Source organism: Haemorhous mexicanus, chromosome 11, assembly GCF_027477595.1.
Source record: "Haemorhous mexicanus isolate bHaeMex1 chromosome 11, bHaeMex1.pri, whole genome shotgun sequence".
Classification (NCBI taxonomy): Eukaryota; Metazoa; Chordata; class Aves; order Passeriformes; family Fringillidae; genus Haemorhous; species Haemorhous mexicanus.
Genome location: NC_082351.1, coordinates 12,902,669 through 12,929,273, shown reverse-complemented (window position 1 = coordinate 12,929,273; position 26,605 = coordinate 12,902,669). Strand labels below are relative to the sequence as shown.

At 37.5% G+C, this 26,605-nt stretch overlaps 1 protein-coding gene across 1 annotated transcript in view; it reads left to right on the top strand.

The window, feature by feature from the left end:
* Positions 1-26,605, top strand: part of EEFSEC (eukaryotic elongation factor, selenocysteine-tRNA specific) — a 122,594-nt gene that overhangs the window by 42,707 nt on the left and 53,282 nt on the right. The window contains exon 5 of the mRNA XM_059856521.1: positions 23,542-24,183. Coding sequence (XP_059712504.1) covers positions 23,542-24,183 — 642 coding nt within the window. The remainder of the gene's footprint in view (positions 1-23,541; positions 24,184-26,605) is intronic.

The following is a 26,605-nucleotide window of genomic DNA, read 5'->3' as shown; positions in this document are numbered from 1 at the left end:
ATGGTTTTTTGGAGATTTTCTTCTTTCCTAGAAAACATCAGTGTGAATCCTACTGGTTTTGCATCTGCTGTGGCATTACTTAAAAGCAAAATATGCAGGTTTTGGCTTATACTGGAAAGTACTCTGCTTTGAGCATTTAGGATATTATCAGTTGTTTTGGAAGAACAAAATTGCTCTGCACAGTTCTTTGTGGTTAAGTAGAGGATGAAAGATCTGATCCTGTGCCTGTGGAATGAAATTTAGATCTGGCAATAAAAACTTCTCAAATCTTTTTGGCTCAATCTCTTAAGAGAATAAGAGTAGCAGATGCTGAGTTCTTTCTGAAGATCAGTTCCCTCATTTTCAAGTATGGTTTTGCAACTTTTTACTGTGTGGGTTTTTTGGTTTTGTTTTTTATTTCTCTTTTAGTTCATGTTTTTAAAAACTCAAACCAACACCAAGCCCTCAAAAAAAAAAAAAAAAAAAAAAAGCCTAAAGACTGCAAAGCACAAAATCCATTTTAAGTGTGTATTAAAAAAACCATACAAAATCGTGGTTAACTTTAGACCTTTAAACTTACAAAAACCCCCTCAGGAATAAAAGCATTCAGCAAGAGATCTGTATGTTGCTATTCATTCTCTACCTGTTACTGAAGTACAATGTTTAGTTCAAAACACTTGGAATTTTTTATTGAGTATCATGTAGGTACAGTAAAGTGAGGGAGCAAGATAAAGGACTTTGTGCATTAAGGTTTGTTTTATTCAGGACCAGGGATAATACATAATAGATATATGTTGTGGGGCTTTTAATTTTTTTCTACTTGGTCTGAGCAGAAGGGAAGGAAGCCAGGGGAGAGCAGCCAACCTGAGCAGTGCTAATCCAAACCATACACTGTATTTCTGGAGCTTGTGTGTCTAATGTGATCTCTGTAGGCAGAAAAGTGGCCTAGTCAGTGCTGGCCAATTAACTCTTCAAATACTGAAATTCATCTGCAGCTTTTCTTGGAGGTCTGGGTGTTCCCTGTGCTCCCTGCCAGATTGAGATAGTTGGGGTACAAGATTGGGTAATTTTTCTCATCCATTAGAAGGCAAAGCATATGAGTTCCTTCCTACAGTGAATCTGAAAAGGAAGAGATTTGTAACTTCTGTGTTGCTTCTGTCTTTTTAAATCATCTTAAAATGTCTGTTGAGATCAAGGCTCCACCTGGACATGCAGCATTGCTGGAAACAGTATTGCTCTCCAAGACAGACTTAACTTCTGCAGCATTTCCATGGCACTGCTTGCTTGTGCAGGGTTATCTGCAGTGCTGATTGGTAGTGGTTAATGCATAAGATTAATTTGGAATGTGTTATTTTGTGCCATTGCCATGCAGATAATTTTGCCTTAATAGTTAGCTAGTGCAGAGATCTGTTACTGTCTAACAACTGGTACACTCTTCAGTGGGGCTAAAATTGAAAAAAAAGAATGCAAGATGATCTTGACTTTAAGTAGAAGAAAATACTTTGTGATATCAATGTCATATCACTTTTATTTGATATGATGACTGATTTTCTTAGAAAAGTCAAGATACAATTTTTCTGTCAAGATTTCAGTAAACATTTTGTCCCATGAGAACTGCTAGAAAAGCTAAAGAAAGTTGTGACAGAAATAAAAGGTGGGAAAGAAACTGAGCTGAAGAAGGAACCATTGTACTGACAGGCAAATGATCCAGGCAGATCATTGTTCTGAGGCTGATCTTGGCACTGAAGTGTGATAGTTCCACTAGTGACTGCATGTGCTGCTCCATGTATGTAGGAGTTGTCCCCACTAATTTGCCTCTTTAGTGTCCTCCTTGGACTCCTGGAGACTGCTGGCAGATGTGATGTCCATGTGTAGTCTCTCATGCTCAGTGTTCTGTAGCCCTTTTGGAATTACCAGCATACTGGGTTGCAGGATCTGATGGTGAGGCTCCAAATCCCAGTGCACAAGTGCCACAAATGGAGAAATGGGTTTTGCTTATGCTACATGAGTGAGCAGTTTGGCTCTTCTATAGCAACACACAAAGATAAACAAATATGCAGGCTTGTTACTCCAAAATGAGGTTGAAAAGAAAACTAAGAATCTAATGAACTACTCCTGACATGTAGATTTTTCTGTATTGTGTCAACTTTGTGTCTGCTCACTCTACTTTTTCTCCTGCCTGTGCTTTTTTGTCCATTTCTAGGTTCCTTTCCAGTCTCAGAGTTTGCTGTTTGAAGTGATTGCTCTTTTCTGCTTATACCATAGATCGAAAGAACTTTTTTCTTCTTGCGTTTTCCCATCTGCTGTTGCAAATTGGAGCTGTGACCAGGATGCTGCTGAACAAAAAGGCACATATTATCCTGTGACTTTGTAGGTAACATCTTTCCTCTTGAACCATTGCAGCTCCAGGGATCAGGTGTTGTGTTCTTGGCTTTGTGTACCCTGGGGTTCAAGATCAGTTTGGAACTCAGTTAATGGACATTGCTGTAGTAGTCACAAGTTTCATCCAAATGCCTTTTTGTTTAACTTTAGGGTAACTCCTTAAAGCAAAGGATGGCTGGATAGTGTTTGCATAACTTGTTTACTTAAGCATTGCTGCTGCCAGCTCATTAACTTTATTTTTATTTCTTTTAATTTATCAGGTGGAATTGCTCTCAGTGCAGTTAAATGGAAAGCAGACCCACATGCATGTACACAAACAGTTGGAGCAGGAATCTTAGTGGGATGCTTGAATAGTAATTGGGAAGGTAACCTCCTGTGTGGTGTACACAGCCTTCACATGGCATTGCTGCTGGGAATGTAACTTTATTAGAAGGCTTGGTTAGGGCAGAGAGGACCTCTCATGTTTTAAATATTCAAATTCAAGTGCTGGAGGCTTTGGCAGAATTTCAGTAATCAGAATGAAGGGAGGCAATGTCACTGTTCTTTTTCCTTGGTCATCCATACACAGTACAATTCCTCATTTGATGAGGCTTTTAGAAGCAGAACAGCTCAGCAAGTGCCACATTAACTAAGCTGTGGTCTGTAAGTTATAAAGTTCTGCTCAGTTCTGGCCACTGGCAAAGAAAGGATTTGAATATTGAAAACATTGCTTAACCAATGCTGCTGAAAATAAATATGACCCAGAGACAGAAGAAAATGGATTAGTGCATAACTGCCCAGAAATCTGTATTTACTCTATTACCAGAGTACTTTCTTGAAGTATTGCAATAACACCATAGGAAGTCCTCTGGATTTCATGCCTTGTACTGTGTGTTTCTGAGATGGCTTCACTTAGAGAGCTCTCTACATTTTATTCTTTGATACTGCCATGAAAATTATGTGAGAATTTACTTTGCTCTTTAAGTGTTTATTCAGCTCATCACCTGACTCTGTCATCATATGCCTGTGACAATAACATGTATCGTTGAAACTGAATGTGAGATGCATCTTTTTACTAAAATATTCCCATCACTTCATGTTATAATAGCTGGAGCAGCTTGAATTGGAAAAGTTAATGCTAGAGAGAGCCAATATTTACAGTATCAGCTGGAATGCTATAATTAGTTTAGGTGCCCAGATAGTATTGTGATGAACACGATACGAATGCCTAGGTACAGATTTCCATTTGCAACTGTCTGAAATGAAAGCTGCAAACTCCCAGGCTCTTCATGGCAGTAAAGATTAGCTTCAAAGCATAGGACATAGAATTGGCTTCTCTTTCTTTCTCCTCTAAGGAATAAATAATCAAGAATAAACATATCACACTTTAGAAACAGCAAGGAAAGCTCAAATAGCCTTTTAAAGAGTCTCTTTAACTAATACATTTTTAAATACTAAAATTGTAGACTTAAAAACTGTCAGGTCTTTGTGAAAGATTTACTAGTCGAGCTGTTCCTCTCTAGGCAACCTGTATTTAAGATATATTCCCTCAATATATGTCTACAGGGTATGTAATAGGTTCTGCAGAAGAATAGCAGAGGTGGCCTTAATCCTTGTGCAGTTTAGGTGGCAGAAATCAGCCATGAGAACAGATTAACTCATGGAAATAAATAACCCCAGTGTATATTATATATACAGCTGTCAAGGTTTTTTCTTCAACAGAAAGGGGATAGAGGTATGGAAAACAAGTCAGAAATTTTTTGTCATGTAAATTTTGTGTGGGGCTTCAGAATGTCTAGAAGTTTTTCTGTTCTTTCTTGGTGTTCCTATAATTTATTTGTTTTTGTTTTCTTAATTTCAATTACTATGTTGTAGTTGCTTTTTCTTAATATTATGTGATGAATTTCAATAGACTGTTATGCTAAGCATCACTAGAGGAGGTTTTTGTCTGATGTGTCTGTGTCCTAGTATGGAGGACTGCAAAAAGTTAAATGGTGGCTTAAGGAAAAAATATATACTATTATGAATAAGTTCATTCTTGAAATATGGGTATTATTCATGAGATATTTTCTTGCCTAGTTGAAAATGTCAGTCCTGCTTGTGGAGATTAGCTGACAACAACTTAAAGACTTGAGGGAATGAGGAATATGCAGGTATACCACAAACACTCAAAACAAAACCACAGAAAAAAAGGGAAGCTTGAAAGTTGTATTTTTACTAAAGGATTAGAATAAATGCTCAATACGTCTGAAATAAATGTCCAGTTTGGCTTTGAGTCAGCACAGAGCAACACCAGTTGGTTTTGTCTAAATGCAGATCTTTGTAAAGTAAAGTAAAATACAACAGTAAATCCCACAGTGAACTATTTTGCATTTGGTTTTAGGAGGGAGTTGGAGTCAAGTGGTGCTTGAACAAGAATAATGTTTTGTACAACATGTGTTTCTGTTTCAAATGTTCCTTTTCTGCTGTTGACATGGTGTTCTTGTTTGGGGAAAAGTAGTCGTGTGTACAAAGGGTATTAAAGTGGCAAAGATCCTGATATTAATGCTTCTTTCCAGCCTTGTCAAGGACTGCTCTATTGTTTGGGTCTAGAGGAGGTTATTAGATATCCTCACCCCAGGGTAGGTCTTTATTCTCTGAAGGGTGGAGGTGGAGAAAGTTCTCCAAAATAGGGATACAAAGCGAGGCCCCAACTTGTTCTGAGCCCTCTGGTGGGTCTGAGCTGTTGGGTAAGATTGAAGTTCAGCATCGTTTTTTCTGGTGTGATAATATTTTTTGGGCATGTATTTCCCTAAATAGTAGCAAAAGGGTGGAAAATTCCTGGGTTGTTAGAAAACTCAGTGTCTGCTTTTCTTTCTTGCAGAAAGCAATAACAGATTAGTCAAAAGTTCTAAAATACGATTGTGGTCAAACACTGTTTTGTAGTACAAATGCTTTTTTTCCAGGTCTCTCCTCTTACTTGTCTTTGCCTTGTTTTCATCTTCACTTTTCCTGCCTGCTCATCCTTTCTGTGGAGGTTGTTGAAATTCCATTTTTAAATCCACTGTCCAGATGTGTGATCTTATAGGTAGCACATCCCTGGTTGTCAGAGCTGAAATCACAGGCTGTGGCTGCACTTCTGGAGAGGTCCTTGGAGATTTTAAAGTCTTTGTGATGGGGGGAATTTTTTTACAACTTGAGATTTACTGTTGGGAATAGAGAGAATGGGGTTAATAAGGGTAAGGAGAACATTTTTGGGGAAGGCAGTTGTGGCTTCAGTGGCCTCTACCTCTGTAAAACGTGTATGCTGAACTAATTTGGGGGATTACTAGAAACATTGAGGTGCTTTTTCTTAAAAGGATGTTTTTGGCAGGAAGTTAAGCAGTATTTTTGGAAAAGTGACAGTAATTCTCTAGTGAAAACACACAAATAAGAATGTGAAGGTAGGGGTTCTATTCACTTGATTTGTGGTGTTTTGTGGTTTTTGGTTTTCTTTTTTGTTTGTGGAATTTTGGTTTTTTGTAATTTTCAGGAGGATGGGGGTTTTGGTTTTTTTGTTTAGTTAATTTAAATAAGGGTGGTTCTAATTCTTGAGGGTTTCATGTGTTCAGTATTGGCAAGATCCTTTGAAGGTGCATATATGGGGAAAGAGATAGGCAAAGAAGTTTTTACGTCAGGTTTAAATGGAGTAGGGGAGAAGGAAAAGTTAATGCTCAGGCATAGTTTTGTGGTTATAGTGTGACTCACAAGAAAGACTTGGTCCATGTGACACATACATTGCAAACAGTTGTAAAAACATGCCTTTAGATATCCAGAATGAGGAGTGGGCTGAGTTAATGTTATTCTGAATCCGTAACATTCATGTTTTCTGGCACAGTGAGAGTAATGCTGCAAATCAAACGTTGTATTACTGCTCTTGCTTTTACATTACTTTGTTGTCCGTGATGGGCAATGTCCCTTCTGATCAGCTAGAAATGAAGTTTTAATCCTGCCTTTCATTTTTTCCATGCCATCTAGTGATGCTGACACTAGGGCTTTTTATCTGAGTCAGGATTTAGATACACTTCGACAGGGAGCTCACTGATGTGATTTAAATTTTTATAGTTACGTGAACTGCTTTAAAGTGCATGCTGATATTCTTGCTGTTTTCCTACATATGAAGAATCAAATTTTCAGGTTAGACTTATGTTTAAATGTGATTATATTTTAAGTTTTCATTAATGTCTCCCTCAATCTCAGTTGTGTGGTGATAATTTTCCTCAGTGTATTTGCGTAAATATAGTTTTAAACCTATTGGAGCCCTACCTATATCTGGCCATGGCCATGTAGAAATGGGTCTTGTATTTTCCTAATGTTTTGTAGGTCATTAACATTCATTGGTAATCTTTGTTCAGAATTTGGATTCCTGTGTTTTAAGTTTTTGAAAGCAGTGCATTTCTTAGGTTCAGTCTTGGATCTGAAGGAGACGTTATAAACAATTAATAGCTTTAAAAGAAACTTTTTAGAAACTACAGTATCTGTGGCATGTGCTATATCTAAGAGGGGTTTTTATCTTTTCATTTTAGAAGAGTTGTTTGGGTTTTTTCCTAGAAAGCTATGAAAATGAGCCCTTTTTGTGATAAAGATTGAGCTTTAGGATCTGTTTCAGATTCTGTTTAATCTTAGCTTTAACCAAGTTAAGATTTCATTCTGTGTTTAAATCCCCTTGCTAACATAATTTATTCCATCTTTTTTTTTTTTACCTGTGTTTGTAAGTCAGCTACTAAGACTCCAACAGGTTGATAAAGAAACTAAGAACAGCAAGTGAAAAGAAAAAATCTTCTCCATACGTAGCAATTGCAACAAGTGGGATTTGGTTTGAGAGGCTGAATGTAACTCTTACACTGATAGTAACAGGAAAGGTTCAGAGTGCACAGAAATGTCACAGCACGTCTTGAAAGTTGAGTGTGTAGGGGGTTTTTGGTTTTGTGGGGGGTGGTTGTGAGAGTGGTTGTTAGATTTTTCTAATACAGATACTAAAAGTTCAAGTCACAAAGGAAAACAAATTCCCAGAGATGCCGATGATCCCAGTTACCACTCAAATAATTTGCAGCCACGGGAACTCAGTGCTAATGTAAAGCAGACTGCTGTGATTTAATGATGGATTTAGTTGTTTAATTGTAAAAAAGGCCAATGAAGTATCATAAATGTGGAGTTTTTAGGGACTAAGACTTTCCCTATTACATTTAAAGAGCATATTGGATGCATTTCTTATATGCAATTTTTTATGTGGCAGTTCTACCTAGATTGAGTTTGTAGTGCTCTGATAATGATCAGAATTCTGCAATAGTGAAAAATAAATCAGAGTTGGAACAGGCAAATATGTGTGCTTTTGAACCTGCAGAGTTATTTTTTATCTTTTTTTATTTGTTCATAAATAAGACAAGCTTTAGTTTCTTTGAAGCAGACATCTCTCTGCAAATGGGAGAAGCTGAAACCAGCACAGTCAGGTGTTGAGCAAATGTCTCCAGTGAGCTTTCACAAGGGTTGTGCTTTAGGTTTTTCATTCTTTTTATTAGTCTGCTCGAATCTCACTTCTCAGGTTTGTACTTAATTGCTGGGTGATTCTGTGGTATAAACTTCCAGGTGTCTACCTGTTGTTTAAACCTCATACCTGCCATTCTCCCAAGCAAGACTTGTTTACCCCTTGTACATCCAAGGCTCACTCAGGTACCTTCTTCTCAGAGATGCAATGTTGTTGCTTCAAGGTGATTTTAACAGACAAATTTACAGGACCACACACTTTGGGATATTTAGTTGTACCTTTTGAACCACACTTACAAAAATGTAGGTGATTTACATGTTCCAAAACCATGAGCGTTTTCAACCTCATCAATTATTTTTAATATTAAAAGTCAGCAGATGGAGCCAAAGGCTTGTAGAAAAATGACTTGTGCTGAATGTACATTAAACCACAAAGCCCACTAAGTTTAACTAATAATGTTTCTACTAAAATTTATAACACCTAAGCTATTTATTTGCTGCTAAACCTCACATTAGCATCCTTCTTTCATTCCCTTTTGTCTGTGCAGAGTGAGAGCTCATCCCTTCATGTACCAGGGGTCTAACTAAGACTAAGAAGAGTGAAGTTTGAGTGGGAACCTGATTTTCTCTGTAGATTTACATCTGTGCAGTGTTTTCTGTGGCAGCATTTACTACTTTATCTGAAAAAATGGTGTTAAAATATAAGAATATATTTCCTTCTCCTGTGAGCCTGGTAACTATAATCCACTATTGAGGGTTAGACTGGAATTCATTGCAACCTCGTTTCTATTGATGCATGGTTGGGAAGGTACTGGGGTTTCATGTTTTTCTTCTGGAAGGACTGAAATAAGTCTTTGCCTCCAATAACTTGTCAGATTTGGTATCCTAGTAGGCTAGCCCTATGCTCTTTGTTAAATTTTAGCATCCTTCTGGGATTTTAAATAATATTTTCATAAAAATAAGGGGATGGGATGTTTTCTAAACAATGCGTGCAATTTATCCCATTTTTATAAAATTAAAAAACCCCAAAGGCAATGTGGTACCTGCCTTTTGTAGGAAAAGGAAGAAAAAACTATCATAATTTTAAAATCCGATATCCAAAGGGTATGCAAAAAATTACAATGGCTGAACAGAGAATATTTCAGTGGTACAGTGATATTTTGCCTTTTAAGAAAGACAGAAAAATGAAATTGTCAAGTGACTAATGGCAGCTGTTTTGTCAAACTTTATGTAAAAATTTTTCTCCTCTAAATCTAATTTTCTGATAGAATATGAAACGTACATATGTTACACATATAATCTAGAGCCAGTGGGATATAAATGTATGCTTAAATACTGCATGTGTATTTTTTCTCATTTTTGTTTTACTGATTCTTGAAGCTAGGTCTCCTCAGTTTGGAGCAGGAATCTCCTTGGAGAGGCTTGAGAAACTTGGCATACCGGCCAAGATTTTCTTATTTTTCTGTTTATCTTTGGCCTCATCTCTGTTTAAATTATCTTTCCTGCACTCCTGCTGTTGAAAGACAGTGATAAAACTTCCACCAGTTGTACCAACTTGCTGACTTAATTTCCTCTAATGGACATTGGCTGTAGTAGGAAGAGTTTCTAACACTGACGTTTTTCTTTCAATTGATACGGTCGGGTTTTAGTTTCAGATTCACTCTGGACTTAGTCATAGGCTTTTCTAGTTGGCATTTTACTTCCAAAATGTGCTCAGTCACTTCCAATGAAATTATATTTTCTTTTCAAGCCCTTTGCATTGTGTTAGAGAAGTCATACAGGACTGGGATGGTGCATCCCAAATTATGTCTTTATGCAGTTTCCAGGTAACTGAATGTTGCAGTCTCACTGTGATGTATCTTCTATGTTTCTATTTACTGTGGGTGAGCATTAATGCAACTTTTAGCCCAGAGAAAATAAACTGATAACATAGGAAGGCACAGTGCTTTTTGCTATATTGGAGCTATGAGATCTAGTGACTATGATGAAAAAAAATCTGCAGATAAGGAAGCCTGATCATGAAGAAGTACTTCCAAAAAATCTGATGAAACTTTTTAAAATATGTTGTCCCACACAGCAAAGAAAAAATCTGAACAAAAAATCTGATGAAACTTTTCAAAATATGTTGCCCCTGCCACCAAATAAAAAATCTAAACACCTGATCCTAACTATCTAGTTTCTAAGAATGAAACGTTTTTGCATTGCTGGATAGGCTAGATAACCTTCTTTGGACTGGATTCAGTCATCTCATAGAATTTTTTGTGGCCTGCACACTTTGGATTACATGTAATTTCAACTTTAATTTTAAAAGAGAAGGTTCTAGCTTTTTGGCCTTGGGAGGGAGTGACACTTGCAGTTTTACAGTCCTGAGTGCAGGCAAAGCAGTCATATGGAAATCTCCTAGTCCTGGGATATTAATTTTGAAGCCCAATTTGAATTACTTTGAATTGGCCATTTTAGTGAAGGTTGTCAAGCAGGTGTCATTCAGCAGCAACAGTCCTGAGACCCAAAGGACAGAAAATGACAGATCCTGTGGGGAAAGAAATGGAGCAGAAGAGAGGTACATAGAAAAGAACAAAAAGGAAATGAAAAGCTGGTTTTTGGTGTGCTGCAAGACCACATAAAGAATTGTTCTTTGCTCTGTGAAATACCTTTACATGCCAACAGACTACTGTTCTTTCATAGGTTTCAGGTTGCTCCCATTATTTTTACCAAGCTTCTGTCCTTGGTGATTAGCTGCCAGGTGTCCTTGCTGATGGCTCTGAAGCTGTCTCCTCTGTTAAACATGCATGTTGCAACCCCAGTGACCCTATTTTTAAGGTTCCCTCATTGACCACAACTAGCTTCCTTTTAAAAGACCCCTAATGGATTAAAATTATTTCTAAATTGACATATCTTTCTCCCGACTGATAACTGTTTCCTTATCACTGATATATAAATGCCCAGAACTGATGTTTCTCAGAAAATATTCTGATAGAGCGTGTTCTAAAACAAATCAATAAAAACATCAACAAGAGCAAACTAGCATTTTGCTCATAGTTTATCATGAATATTTTGGTACAGGTTGTATTAACCAAGAGAATCCCATTGAGCATTCCCTGTGCCTCAGTGGTACTTGCACATCTCTGCCCAGTGGGCTTCTTCCCTTCCCTGAGCTGCACTTGATTTCTGTGGTGTCTGTGATACTTGATACTGGAAAATGAGGCTGTTTGTTTTAAATAAGAAATGGATTTGCATAGTGTGAGAAATAATGCTCACTTTTAAGTTTTAAAGGTTTATTAAACCTTAACAGAGTATAACAAAGGATTGAATAAGGAAAAATGATAGTGCTGGGAGCATGGGGCTTCTCTTAACACACACATAATATTCATCCCTTAATTGTGGGAGCCAACCATCTCATCACTCACCTATGACACATAGGTACTCAGAAATACTAAAATATGCTGATGATAGTTGTAATTTCTTTGGATCTTGATGAAGATTTAAAAATCATGTCAATAGGACTGCCAGTAAGAAGTGCCTGTGTGCAAAATGTAGAAATATTTATTCACCTGATGACAGTTGAAAGGTTTAGGCAAATAGAAAGATAATAGAAGATTAGAAGTGTTTAGAAGATTACAGTTTGTGCTTGTATCATTTGAATACAGCTCGTGTCTGGCATTGTCAGAATATACTAGGTATACTTGCAGCATGTGTGGGGAATTACTTCTTTTATAGTCACACCTAGGGTTTTTCAAATTGGACAGCTCTTCCATAGCAAGTTAACAAATCCTTGACCGGCAGAGAAGTCACAACTCTTTGTCTATTGTGAGTGCTTGCTGTATCAGAGGTGAGGGCCCTTTTCATGAGTTAATCAAAAAGACCTATGCAAACAAGCAAGAGGATTTTTTCTTTGGTCAGTCACTACAGTTACAGTGCCTGACATTATTAGTGAACCTCTGTGATCTCATAGGCTGCTGCAAACTCTTGTGCACCAGAACCCTCTTAATAAAAACGTGAGGCACTGGATACACAAATTCATAGCAGCTGTCACAGCTGGGCTGTGGTGAAGTTTGGTCAAGACCCTTTGAACTTTTTATTTCACACTAATCCCATTTAGTGTGATCAATATAGGGACCTCCAGCTCCTAGGTCTGTTAATTGGGTGTCAAGTGTTGGGTTGGCCTGTGTCAGGCTGTTAAATACAAACACAGAAGAGACTATCAGTAGGGAAGTAAAGTGTTTATTGTCTGAATGTATAAGAGTGAAAAGTTGCCTTCCTAGCCTGAGATGTCCTTAGGGATCTTAAGGGTCTTTTGTTTCTCTCAGTAAGGTAACAATATAGTTAAATATGCATTTTACCAAAAATAGTAGAGCAGTTGGGGGCTGCAGTGTAAATAATGTAAAAGATCTAGTTCTGCTAATAATTTCATGCTGGAATAGCTCTTTGTCTACCTACCCTCCTGCCTTTTTTCCTGATAATAAATATACTTAATTGCTTTCACAACTATTTGTGTTGGGTTGCTTTAAGATGGGAGTCCTGTCTTATTTTGCACGTGTATGTCTAAAATGAAGTTTCTTCTAAGACTTACCAATATTTATTTTAACTTGTGCTTTGTAGCATTCAGGGAATAGACAGGCTAACTTAGATCTTCATTTCCCCATCTCAGAGAATCTCAGGAGGTTTTTTAACTCCCCCATCTTTAGTTCTCTATCATTCAGGGAAGCATAAATATGTAGAATGATATTTCAACTTTCATATATTTTTGGGTTCTTTTATTTCAGCCTTTCAGTGACAGAAAGGACTGGGGAGTTGTGAGTAGTTTGTTTCATCTCCTTTGAAGAAAACCTAAAATTTATAATCCCAGATCAGACCTTTCCTATAACTCACGCAACTCATCCTGTTAACTGTTTTAATATATGGCACTGCTCTTTCATTAAACAACATCCAGGAATAATTAGTTCAGCAATGATGCCTCGGAACAAAAGCCCTTGATTTCGTTTAACTTTATAAGTTGGTCTCTTTTGATCTGCAAGAACACATCTGGGGCCTTTAAGAAAGTAGAAAGAAAAATATTAAATGTTTAGTAAGGCTGTTGGTGAAGGTTTCAAAGCACAGTAACCCTTTGGTACCATGACGTAGCTCAGAAGCAAAAAAGTGTGAATTTCTTGTTTCATAAGCTATCACATGGCACCTCTTTATAGCAAATGCAGTTTTTGTTACCTGATGATGGCTACATTTTCCCTTTATTTCCAGTTTCAGAAGAGAGAGTATCTTCATTCTTCCTCCATTTTTTTTTCATTCATTTTTCTGACCTTTTACCTCCATTTTCCCTTGGATGCATTTGAATGAAGTAATCAGAATCATTACTGTAAACCTGACATTTTTTTACCAAGTATCTTTGCATTAGAATTTATTTTTGCCGCATGAAATCTTTCACTGTACTGCTTTGTTCCTTTAATAGCTTACTATAATTTGCCAAGGTGGTAGGGATAAATCCATTTGTTCTTTACTCTAGACTTAGCTGCTTAGATTTTGCAAATATCCTAAGGACTTGCAAAAGTGCAGAGGATATAAATTTACTCGTCTAATCTTAATCACTGTTACTGACTTGTAATAGAAAATTGCTTACTGGTTGAACTCTTTAAAATTTGCCACTAAAAAAATCCTGCCTCGAGGGAAAGCTATAAAGATTTTGTATACCAATTGTTTTTTATTTCGTAAACTCAAAAGTATTGCGAAAAATACTTGTCTGATCATAATTAATTTCATTTCCTTTTCTTCTCCTAGCAGAGGTAGCCTTTGTTTTGATTGTAATTAGTAGAAGGAATTCACCAGGAGTAGCACTGTATCATTTGATTTGTACTGTTGTGTGTGTTGTGTTTGCTTGTTTGCTGTATTGCACCTGGGTGCTGCTGTATTTATATTCCAAGCGTTCCTAGAAAATGTACAAATCATCACGATTAATGTTAACGTTTGCCATAGCTAATGAAGCCTACCAGATTTCTCAGTAATTATTCATCACCTTTGTTTCATTTTGTATAAATCATGGCTTCTATTAACAAGCTTATTTTAGAGAAAGGACAGGAGAACTTTGTTCATGAGACAGAAGTGAGCAAAACAACTTTTTTTCTTATTTCTCCCCTTGGCCGTTCAAAACAGAGGTGAAAAGAGTTGAAAATATTTTTCATTATTTTTAAATGCAGCTTTATGTTCACTCTGTTTGTTTTTCTTAGTGAGCCTGTAACTCTAAGGTTGTGACCCAAAAATGACCCCCTTTTCCACTCTCAATTGCTTTTGAACTACTCCAATAAGTAAAAAGAAATAACCCAACAGAAGGGTAACCAGATCACTGCTGCCACACCAAGCAAACAGGCAGGCTTTGGGATGCTCTTCTTTAATCTCTCTATCCACAGAGCCTTCATTTTAATTTGCAAAATTGAACCCAGATCGAGAGCAGTAAAGCCTGAATACGGTAAATATTCATGCCTCAGTGATCTAGAGTGGCTCCATTACATTTCAGAGATTGGGAGAATTACCTTTTGGATTATGTATATTCATGGGCTGATTTTTATTTGAGATCTAATATTACTCACATTGGGCTACATGTCGCATATTCTGTCAAAACCAGCCTTCTCACAAAGCTCCAAATGTTCCTTACACGTAAAAGTTTTACTTCTTTTCCCTATAGTTTCCTCCCTTTTATGCTTTTCAAAGACTGGTAGTAAACAAATTTCTTTTAAAGAAGAAGGGGGGGAAAAAGCTAGTAGAAATTCTATAAAACCTTCAACCCTGTGTTTACTGTGATATATTTTTTTGCATGGGACTTTGAAGTCTTCAGATAAAAGTATTATTATTGTTCTAAACCTAAATCTATTTGGAAAAAAAAATTCAGTTTGTTCTGTTGGAAGAAGAAAATTCCAGACAGCCTTTCTTTAACCTATAATTTTGCATTGCTTTTGACTTCTTTTTTTTCTTTGAAAAATGTTTTATTGAAATATTTTTGATAAGTTGCAGAAATTTTAATTGGAATGTAAATGTTAAGCTGCTTCTGTGTCATAGTTTTACTATGGGTCTGACATTCTCTGTATTGATACTTGATACCTCAACTCATTGGCAGTACACTTTGCTTTTAAAATGCATACCTTGTCATCTGTGGTGATAGGTGGAACAAGCAGTACCACTTAGTTTAGGATACTTGGCATCTTAATATTCCTTTCTTGTTACAAAAACAAACAAACAAACAAACCCCACCAAAAAACAAAACCCTCAGATATTTTAGTCATTTTGAGATGAAAGGATTATGGTAGGTGTCTGCCTTCTGCATCCTTCCACAGATCCAGGGGGTTGCAGGGATCTATTCCCTCCCTGCCAGACATTTGATGTGTGTGGCTGTTGGGCTCTTTTGGCCAGAGGACCAAAATGGGAGGTGATCCTCTCCTGTGTGAAAAGATTCATCCGCATCTGGAAGGGGCAGAGCAGAGAGAAAACAAAAATGCAGTGAGGCTTGGCAGAGGTGAGGGTTGGGAGCCAAAGAGTGCTTGAAGAACTTGTGTTACTGGGAAATGCTGCAGGGTGCTTGAGCAGCCTGGTTGTCTTCTGGGGCAGAACACAGGGACAGGAGGAGTCATGACCTGAGTGGGGTTTGGACAGCATCTCTCACAACGTTCTCATGTGGCAGCTGGGGAGGGATGGGATGGGCTGGGGAGGTTGGTGGGAGTTAAAAGTTGTCTGAAATGGTTATGTTTATTGGAAGCTTTGCTGTGGATGAGGAAAATTGCTATGCAGTTATAATAATTCTGAAAAAGTAGCCTTTTCCTCTTAAAAAGTGGACATTGTTGGGGTTTTTTTAATCTTGAGAATTTGGATTGTGACAAATGCAGTTGAATTTATCTGCAGTGAGGCGTAATGCCATGTTATATCACAAGGGTGACAAGATTACTGGAGTTTACCAAATAAATACTCCAGTAAGATAGCCTACATGTAATACAGTGGGAATTTGATGGTTTACAGTAAATAATGAGGACAGGTTTTTTTATTCAGTGTGATTTGTCCAGCCTGTATGTGGGATAGATTAAGTTCTGTTGAAAAAAATTTGGGCTTATATATTTAAAGGCTAGAGGAGACTGCTTAAGCACAGAAGGTCACTTACGTTTACCTGAAAAATCTTAATCTTTTGATTTTTGACTGTCTGCATGAATATAGCATACATGTAATATAAATGAAAATGATGGTATTGGAGTTGCATGAGAGTAAGGTCATTGACCTGCTTTTTTTATAAATTGGGTGTATAGTCATATTTCAGATGCTGTGAAGGGGAATAACCCAAATGGATTTTAGTATCTCCTTTTATATTGCTTTATTCCAGTGTTGCAGTGCAGGCTCTTCAGGCTCTGGTGTTATTTTATCCAGAAGGAGGAATATATTAAATAAAATTTGATAGCATGTGTGGGGTGTTACATAAGCACCACAGTGGTCATATGGTGAATGCCCTTATAAAACTCACTTAAAAAAAAAGTTGAAAGAATCATTCAATATGAAATAATTTTTTCTCTAGATGCTATATTCCTTTCCCACATGGAGGTGAGGCCATGCAAAAATAATAGAATTTAGAAATATTCAAGGTCTTTCAGATAATTGCTACTAAGCCACATGATCTTGCTGGAACTCACACACTTGGAATTATTTCTGACTCTTGGAGGTTTCCACTCTTTGTAGCTGGTCCTAGCTGCTCCTGTGATGTTGACTTAGAAGAGAAAGCTCTCCACAGCCTGAGCAGTGGGCAGAGGCTGCATTGTGTGATTTGCTGTTCAATGGTGTGTTATTGACAGCTCTTGTATTATTGACACCTCCTGTTTTATCTCCATTTTATGCTGTTTTGAAATGCTGGTTAAAATTTTGGAGCTAACTAGTTACTGCATGAACCACAAAGACATCTCAGAGAATCTAGAAAATACTTGCTACATCATTTCTTAAAACAAAAGATTTTTTTACATTTCAGTGGAGGATGTGACTTTTTATTTCTGATGGCTCATTGTTGCTCTCTTGTGCCTTCACATCCCGTATGTCCTTTTAATCCTTTTGAGCAGGAGTGGTTTGCCAGCTTCACTAAATACATGGCTGCTTGCTCATCTATGAGATTTGGCTTTGCCATCCCTCATAAAGCAAGGAATTCAACATTCTTCATGTTTAGAAGAGAATTTATAAAGGTATCTGCTTATGTGTAAGGAGCAGTTTTATGTTTGAATTGGAGTTTTGGTTCATTTCAGTTGATGTGCTCAAACATGGGCTGACTGAAAATGAAAAATTTTCAGCTGTTGTGGCCCTTCAGACAAGAGGCCAGTGTAGTTTGGTATCTTCTGACCACCAAGAGAGGATACTGGAAGAGAGAAGATGAGGTGCCTTATTCTTTATTTGAATTTGTAGTAGATCAAGAGGGAGGAAGGAAGTTCTTGCTTTTAAAAGCAGCAGGTATGGGATTGGTGATTGATGCACTGATATTGCATATTGGTGATGCAGTTGGGAGTTTCCTGCTCCCCTTCTGCTTCTGAAGATGCACTTCTGGATGATTCTGAGGTGGTGTTTCATGCATTTGGCATTTTGCTACAATATATGGCCAGCTTGTACTTCTGTAGAGAGTTTTTTCTTGCTAGGGTACTGATTCAGGCAGGCTTGTGCTTGGTGTATTTTTAAACCTTTAAAGGACTGAAATGGTGCTGTCTTAATTTCCATTTCTTTTTCAATGTAAGTCTAAAGATGCACCTCTTAGTGACTGGGCTGTGAAGTGTGATTTTTATCTTGAAACTTGGAGTCCACTATTTGAAGTGGGGTCATTTTTTATACTGTGTATGCAATACTCCTTTTATAAATACTGCAGTCATAATCAGTATTTTCTCTAACATATTATTGAGACTAATTATTTTAACTTTGCAGTTTCTCATCAGCATTACAGGGAAGCATGATTGCTGTATCTCATATCAGAAAGATGCACTCACAGCATTGAGAGGCAGCAGGGTGGCTAGGTTTTTATCTGAAGAAGCTATGAGCAATGGCATATGGCTGATAACTTAATGGAAATTGGATAAATAAAGGAAAAAAGGTCTGACATATCAGTGCAAAAAGTCATTAGTGGACTTTTTCTGTATCCTGTTTTCTATTAGTCTGTTGTAAACTGCTTTGAAAATCTTAGTGGGCTTTTCCTTTGGTCTTAAAATAACAAGTTCTCATATATTGGATACATTTGTTTATCTCAAGGGCTGAACTGTTTGGGTGCTTTTGATTTCTTTTTTGTGTTTTTCAATCTGCATTTGAATACAAACTCTCGCCCTTTTAATGACTTTTTACATGATGCTTTAGGAACATTAATGTGATTATGCAAACTAAAATTTAAAACCAGAAGCAAATCTCTGCAAACATGCAAGATTTCAACATGTGGCTCTTGATTTATATGTTGACATATAATCAATTCCCCTGTGCCACAAGAAAACAAAATGTGAGTGAATTTCTTAGCAAAGTTTGTGACAGGTTTTGTAATGGTATCCATGTTCTCCATGTTTGCCTACATAGTTCACAAGCAGTAATGCCTGTCACTCTAAAGTTGCACTCAATATTGTTCACTTTGTGTCTGAAGGCCTAATTTTCCCACCTTGAGTGGATTGCTAAAATGGGCCTTGGGTAATTTTTGTGGACCATAGAAGATAGAAGTTGTTTTTCAGACAGAATTTTGGGAACTAAAATGGGGTGCTGGAAATAAATGCAAAGAAATGCCAAAGATATTTGTCATAGCTGGCCTCAGTTACAAATTCCTATTGATCAGGACAGTGCTCTGAAGGATTTTACCTCATTCTGGTCGTGGAGGGGTGGTCTGGGTGATCCAGCCCCAACTCCCTACTTGAAAAATCCATTGCTGTAAAGCTAAAGAAAATAGGTGAAAGCTTAGAACTCTGTTATAGCCTATAGGGATCCCTTACATAGGGAAACTAGATATGCATAAGAGAAACAAATCTAATACTGGGGGTCAGTTGCACCCTTTTCAGTGCTTCTGGGTTTGTATTTTAAAGGCCAGACAAAATAAAGATGAATTTTACTTATGTCCTTGAGCCTCTTGAAGAAAAACCCTACATGTGGAGTATTTTAAACCATGGGCAAATGTCTCTGTCAGTCAGGATCAGACTGAAATGGAGTGAAATACTGTACTGATGTTCATGGTCTGCTCAGAAAACAGGAAATCAGTGATTTAAAGCTACTCTGGCTTTTGTTATTTGATACAGTGGGTGCAGACCAACTCCCTGATTCACTTCTCTGCTGGTTCCATGTCTGACCTTTTGAAGGAGATGCAACTCCAACTCACTTTGGGTGATCTAATCCATCCCCCAGTCACACTCTGTGTTCTGGTCAGATTCTAGTTCCTACAAACATTATGCTCTTGGAACAGAGGTTATGGTCAGTTAAGATACTGTGCTGTGTGCTCCTGTGACAGTTCTGGCACTGAGAACAGGAGGGGAAAAAAGAAATGGCCTTGAATGTGTTCTTTCTCTGATAGGTTTATGGAAACTTCAGATACAGTAATAGATGCCAATTAGAGCCAATGTAGATGGGCTGATTAAACAATCTGCAGGGTACTGGATAGATCAGCATGGAGTGGTGATTCTCAGCAGGTTGAGTGATGCAATGGCATTTCCTACTGTCTGAGGACAAGCAAACCTGTCTGAAAGCCAGACCCAGCTAAAAGGAAATCAGGTGATTCTCAGAGCTCTGGGTGAGCACAGTCACAATTCCCTTCTGGGAGAGACTTTGGGGCAGCACAGAACCTGCTTTGGTTGGGGAGGGGCAGGGGTGGGTGGATCTTTACATAATGCTGCAAATTTTCACTGTGTTTTCAATTAGTAGGATAATGTTTTCTGAAAGAGAGTTAGTCAGGATCCAAACTGTTCTTGAACTGGCTTTTGAAACTGTGAAGACCATGAGCAAATGTATCAACAGGAGCTTCATTCAACAGTGGGAAATACTTTTGTGTCCATACTCCACTGCAGTGTTTATCTTACACATAGAAATTACAGCAGACTTTTTGTCACAGGAAGTGATGCTTTGCAATTGTGTATTGTTTAGTGTAGATGAACTGAGGGTGGTGGCAGAACACAGCTTATATTCTGATACAATCCACCTTTCTGTGTTATGATTGAGAACTGTAAATCACAATGAAAAAAGGTTAATCATGTGGAGTGAATATTTCAAAAGTGCTTGTTCATTCTCCTTCTGATCACTGTTTATGAGCTGCATGTCAGATGTGCCTAATCATTTGTGTTAATTTAAGAGGGGAGAGAAGACACAACACTGAGGAAAGTTTCATGGATTCCTAATTAAAAGCCTGTATGTGTTCTGAGTGTATGCACACAACTGTGTTTTCTAATCACATTTTTTGTCTTAAATGTTATCTAAATTCTGTAAAAGATATTTCAGATTAATATACATAGTCTGTTTCTGTAATACTTTCATTAATCTGTTTAGGTGGGTAATTTCTAAAAAATATTATTATAAACTGGAATACTAATAATAAAGTCTTTGTGACTTCATTTAAAATAGAAGACTAGACAGATCTCTTCTGCATCTTCTGGTTCTACAGAAGATTCTGTTTTGAGGAGTGACAGTGCTGGAAGATTCCTTAGTTCTTGCCAATTTATTGACACCCATCCATGGTTGTAGAAGAGGAAAGATTCACTGCTGGTATTATCACATGTGAAATCACAGAAGTCTTTCAAAATTTTTTGGGCTGGCACTTTTCATGCTACAGATTCACTCTCGTAGTGCTTGTAATGTCTTTGAAACACTTATGTTTAGAAAATCTTGGGTTTTTGATGTTTCATTTTTCTTCTTGAAGTCCTTAAACATTACTTGTATCACCATTGATGCAACTATAAGAATGATTGAAACTGGAGAGGGAGGGGTAGGGGAATAAAAGAAGGAAGGGTTTGGGAAATGTTTGATTCAAGCCCCTCTGCTTCCAGCCTTTAAAAATACAGTCTTGGAAGTCAAGAGAAAGCTGGAGGTAAATGCCAAATTGTTTCTCTCCAATGTATCTGTATGGTTAGTGTTGCTGAGGAGGTTTAACTAAAGGGGTAATGAATGTTTATTTGAGTACAAAAATGCTTGAAACTGAAACTACCAAGTATTTACAATGGTCTTTTAAGTCTGTTTTGACATTAGTTAATATCTTGACAAACTACTTTGGTTCAGGCATTTTTAGTGAGGGTTTTTTCTCTTACATGAACATACCTCTTGATCTCTTTTCTCATAATATTTTGTGGATTCCTCGAGAATTCACAGGCATTGATGTGGCATTTGATTTGAAAAATGTTGTAATAATAACATTATAATCTGTAACAGGGTGTTTCTTTTGGTTTTGGTTAGCAGCCAGAGGCTCAGGGAACCCAAACAATATTCATAGTGGTGAAGCTCGTGGGTATTGTTATTTGTATAATTATGATTTCCAAAAGGAATACAAGATTTTTGTTGTTTTCCAGAAGGCATGTAGCTGCTAGATTTTCTTTTTTTTTTTTTTTTTCTAAACAGCTTTCTGTATATTGCCTGTGACCATTTTTTGCTGACTTATTTGGAGACCTCTTTATATTTCAGTTACTGAAGGTTTTAGTTCAGCCAATAGACTTTTCATCTGCTCTTCCATTTTGATCTAAGTTTCTGCAATTTGTTCCCCTCTGGGTCAGGTGATGTTGGGAATAGGCATAGACAGATTATCTAGAGCCAAGTGAGATGTCCTCCATACAGGGCAGCAGGCATTGTGGAAAAGGAGAATGTGAAAAACATCATTTTGTTTCCACTTATGTTCCCAGCTAACATGCAGAAAAAAGCTTATATTGTCAATATTATGAATTACTGAGTAAATAGCTCTGTGATGAAAATAATTAAGTTGCCTAGACTGTTGTGAATTGTCCAGCCTAAATGCTGTGCTCTGAAGCTGTGTGACATCTGAGGATGAAGCCCAGCTCTGCTGAGTCCAGTCCTTTGGTTTGGAATTCTCTTCATCAGTGCTTGCATATTTTGTGTTTCTATTTTCAAGAGTTAGAAGATAAATGAGTGGGCTGGGATTAGAAGATGGGCTGCTAAGGGACATGGGGTGGTTGGAGATTGATTTGAGAATAGTTCCAGCTGAGTAAGAAAGTAAAAGCTTCAATGCTGAGAGTAGCACAGCAGCATTTGGCATGAACCTTTTTGATAGCTGTAGAGTTGATGATAAGTAGAGGGAGATGGAAGAAGAAATTATGCTGAGAGTTGAGGTCTGTCCTAGCAATGTTGTTGTTCTGTACACATTCACAATATAATCTATTGCATGTAGATAAAAGCATACTAAAAAAATTATCTCTGGAATTGAGCATTCTCACGCAGAGTTCAGTTCTTGGATCTGAGTGTTGAGGTTTCAGCCCTTCAAAAATGCTGTGTATAACTTTTCTGTACTAAGGACTCTTGTCCAAGTACATAATATTTATTTAGGAGATAATTTTTTTTATTGCCAAAGATATCATTTCAGTATTAAAAGCTATCTAATGTAGGGACTTGAAGCAGAGGGGTTACCTATCCAAGCATCCAGCATTAGTAGGAATGCAACAGGTGGCACCATAAACATATTACCAGAAAAAACTTTTGGTTACATTCAACTTGAGGGGATGGGGGTACTTACCAAGGGTGAAGGTTTGCTGAACTGAAAATAAAAAAACCAAAAATGAATCCTTGTTAAACTAAACCAGTTTAGTCTGATCAAGCTGAGCTTAGACTGATCTATAAAGCTTATTTCAATCTTCTCCTCTCCTTGAAATAAGTAATACAATAGCAAGCTCATTAAGGCCAAATAGCATCTGGGAAATTTTAGAATAAGTAGTGATTGGTGTTTCACTTTTCCTACACTTTTCCCAGATGCCAAATAGCATCTGGGAAATTTTAGAATAAGTAGTGATTGGTGTTTCACTTTTCCTACAATATTCCTGAGATATGGAGCCCCACTTTTAGTGACAGCAGTGCTAGCTGTTTGTTCATGAACATTCAAATCTTCCTAAGAAAGCTTTGAAGATTTTCTTTTAGTCTATGGAATATTATAGACCAGGAATGGGTAGGCTTTTGTATTACTGATTATTTTGTAGTGATGGTTCATGAGTTCATTGTGCTTGGTGCTCTGCAAATACAAATTTTTTTTTGCTCTGCACATTTTACAGTTTATTCAGCCATGTCAAAGAAGTGTGTGAAAGGATTTTCATGGAAGGGGTGGGAAAGCAGACACATAGGTGCATGAGAGGGTATTGTAGTGCTAAACTTTTGATGCTGCAGATGCTCAAGGGAGTATATTTAAGCTATTCCGTAGTGGGGGTATATCTGATTATTTGCAGATAGTATTGTGGGTACTGCAGCACAGATGATGTAAATATCAACATAATTGTGGTCATGATAATATTCAGTCTCATGAACAGAAGGAGAATAAGTTTGGGGGCTCAAATATGTGAAATTTTAAGAGATGGAGTTCTCAGACTATTGGCCTTCTACTTTTTGAGTTGTGGACTCTTCTAGAAGGTCAGTTGCCTTGCAAGACAGCAGGGTGTCGTGTGGCTGATACATCACAATATAAGCAGATACCATGTGACACAAACATCTGAGTGCTTATGATGCACTCATGTGCAATTAATTGTTTCATTCTTTTTGTTCCCCTTTCATCCATAGGTGACAAAGAAGGTCAAATCCATGCAGATGTTCCATACTCCTGTGACTTATGCAATGCAGGGTGACAGAGTAGGTGTCTGTGTGACCCAGTTTGATCCCAAGCTGCTGGAACGAGGCCTGATTTGCACCCCAGATTCACTTCACACCATCCATGCTGCCATAGTTTCCTTGAAGAAAATTCAGTATTTCCGAGGAGCTCTTCAGACTAAGGCCAAGTTCCACATCACAGTGGGTCATGAGACAGTTATGGGAAGAGTGATGTTTTTCAGTCCAGCCCCTGCTAACTTCAACGAAGAAATTCAAGAAAATGTGTTTGATTTTGAAAAAGATTATCTTTATCAAGAGCAATATTTGTCCAAGGACTCGGTTTCTTCAGAGGAGAACAAAGAAAATGACCAGGCAGGAGAAGTCCAGCTCCCAAAACAACAGTGGGCTTTGCTGGAGTTTGAAAAACCAGTCACTTGTCCTAAACTGTGCCTTGTGATTGGCTCTAAGCTGGATACAGATATTCATGCCAATACCTGCAGGCTGGCATTCCATGGGGTGCTGCTCCAAGGCATGGAAGACAAGAACTACACAGAGACTTTCCTTCCAAAGCTGAAAGTGTACAAACAGAAGCACAAAGAGGGACAGGTGGAAAGGGTAAGCTGTCTGTCTTTGCTGTATATGGGAACTGGAAATATTTGTCCTGTACATGTTGGTGGACTACATAATTGTCACTGCTATGTTCCAGAGCCCTTACACAGATTTTTCTAATGTTTGTATTACATCTGGTCTGCATGCAAACAGAACTCACTGTTTAAAGTGGCTGGTTTATTCAGTGCAATCCAGTGGTGAGTAGCTTGGTGCTGTTTTTGCATTGATCCTTTTGGAGTCTGATCAGTGTGTTCTTCCCAGAGAGTGGCTTTGTTCACCTTCCTAAGTGACAAAACTTCCAGGTTTCCAATGATGTACTTTACATAGTCTGCAGTACATTGAAAATGCAAAGACAGTGGAAAACAAAGTAGCATTTGGTTAAATAACACAAGTAACATAGGTAATTATTTTTTAGTATCTTTACATTTTAATAAATAAGAGCATTTATTTTAGCAGGCAAAAAGATATTTCCTACAGGATGCCTTACACGTGATAACATGTTGAAGTTAGAATCAGGTTCATGACAGGGAGAACTTCAGCCATGCCTAATGCATGTTATTTCTATGATACACAGATAATAATAATTATCATCATCTGCTATAGTGCTTGTATTTGACCCATCTCAGTGTAGCAGAAAACAGAGATGCTCTCTGGAGGAGTTAGCAGCTACAGTGTGAATTAAAGGGGGTTGGTTTGTACTCTGCCATTGGAACTGGAGAGATGCACTGTCTGTAGTGGTTGGTGTTACATTGCTGGCATAGGTTTGGCCATGGTGGTGGTTACCCTTCAGTCAGCAGTGGAGAATCACTTGTTGATACATTGCACAGTGGAATTTTTCATGATGAATGGTTTAGGTGGAGATGTGCAATGTATAAATAACTTAATTGTCTACCCCTTAATGAACAGAGTTGATGCAAACTTCAACATTTGTTTAGTTGATGTATTGGTATGATAGATGATCTATTAAATATTGTAAAACTCTTAAAAAACTCTTTTAATTTTGATTTTCCTAACTCAAAACTTCATTGTTTGAACAAAATGTTTAGCATTCTTCTTTTCAAAATTCCATAAAGGTGAGTGGAGGATTGCATAATATCTCTCCTTAATTTGCTATAGGAGACAAAACACTTGGCATATGAGACTGTGTTTGTCATTATGTATAATGCAGACTCCTTGAATATTGTTTGTTTGCTTTACTAATTTAATAGTAGGAAGATCCCTGCTAGGGCACGGTTAGTGAGGTTCTTCAAAATGCCTCACTAAATTAATTGATCAAATAGCTAATTTAGATTTCTTCCTTTTTTTCCTATGTTTCTATTGAATATTTAGCTCTTAAAAAAAAAAAAAGAAAATTACTTTCTCCTTTGAATTTTCACTTCTGATTTTGGAGTCTTTTTATTTCAAAGGAATGACAGACCTATGGCATTGTGTTGGTTTTTTGAATGCCAGTTTTGTCACTAGAAAGGGAGGTAGTTAGGAGAGGGATGTCTGTAGCTTTCTGAATTTTTATCTTTGTTTATATGAGTTATCTGAAACACCCAAAACCCATAGTCACTCTTCCCAGTTTTGGTAGCAGGTTTATTGTCTCCTTTGTTTGACATGTCCAGCTGCCTTTCTCTCTGGCTGATGGAGACACTGAATTAGAACCAGGAGTCCAAAGTGTTCTGGGCTCTAAGCTACAGAGAAGCTCTAGACCAAATATGTGTGTCTGTCATTTCTCTGACACTCAGGAGCTTTCTGAACTCATGAAACTTTTACCTTTATCTTGGCTAAAGATTGATACACTTGTGCATGGCCCATGCTGCCAGGATCCAGTGAGAGCTGGCTTAGAATAACAATGGGAATGGAAGTTTGTGTGAGCCATGGAGGCAGATGTCTTTCTCTGACTGAGGTGAACTGGTCTCACATTCTTTATTTTTGTTCTCAGTACCTGGCACTGATCTATGGCACTTTAAAACTTGCAGAGTACAATTGTGTGAGTGGTCTGTTGAGGCTGACAGTTTGCTGTTAGCCCTGGTCATACAATTTTAATTGTTTTTATTTAGTGTCATTTTCAAACTGTTTGCCAGTTTATATATTCTGCTGTAGATTTTACTGTGTAAATAATGGAATAACATTAATCAATTACACATGCTTTGTTTTCTGGCCCAAACAAAAAGCAATGAACATGCTTTATTTAATATTTGACCAACAGAATAATTTATTAGTGAACTATTTTATCTTCCTGTGCCTTTTAAAAGGTAGATCAGGGAGGTTTATTATTTTATCCTGCCTTTGTCCCACAGTGTGCCCTATATAAGTGCTTTAATCACTTTGTGTGATACCAACTGGCCCTGTAAAGGGACAGTTGCCATCACAGATTTGTTTGTACCCAGATTCTGTCTCCTGTGGTCCTGCAGATACTTGGAGCTGGCATTTTCCCTGATGC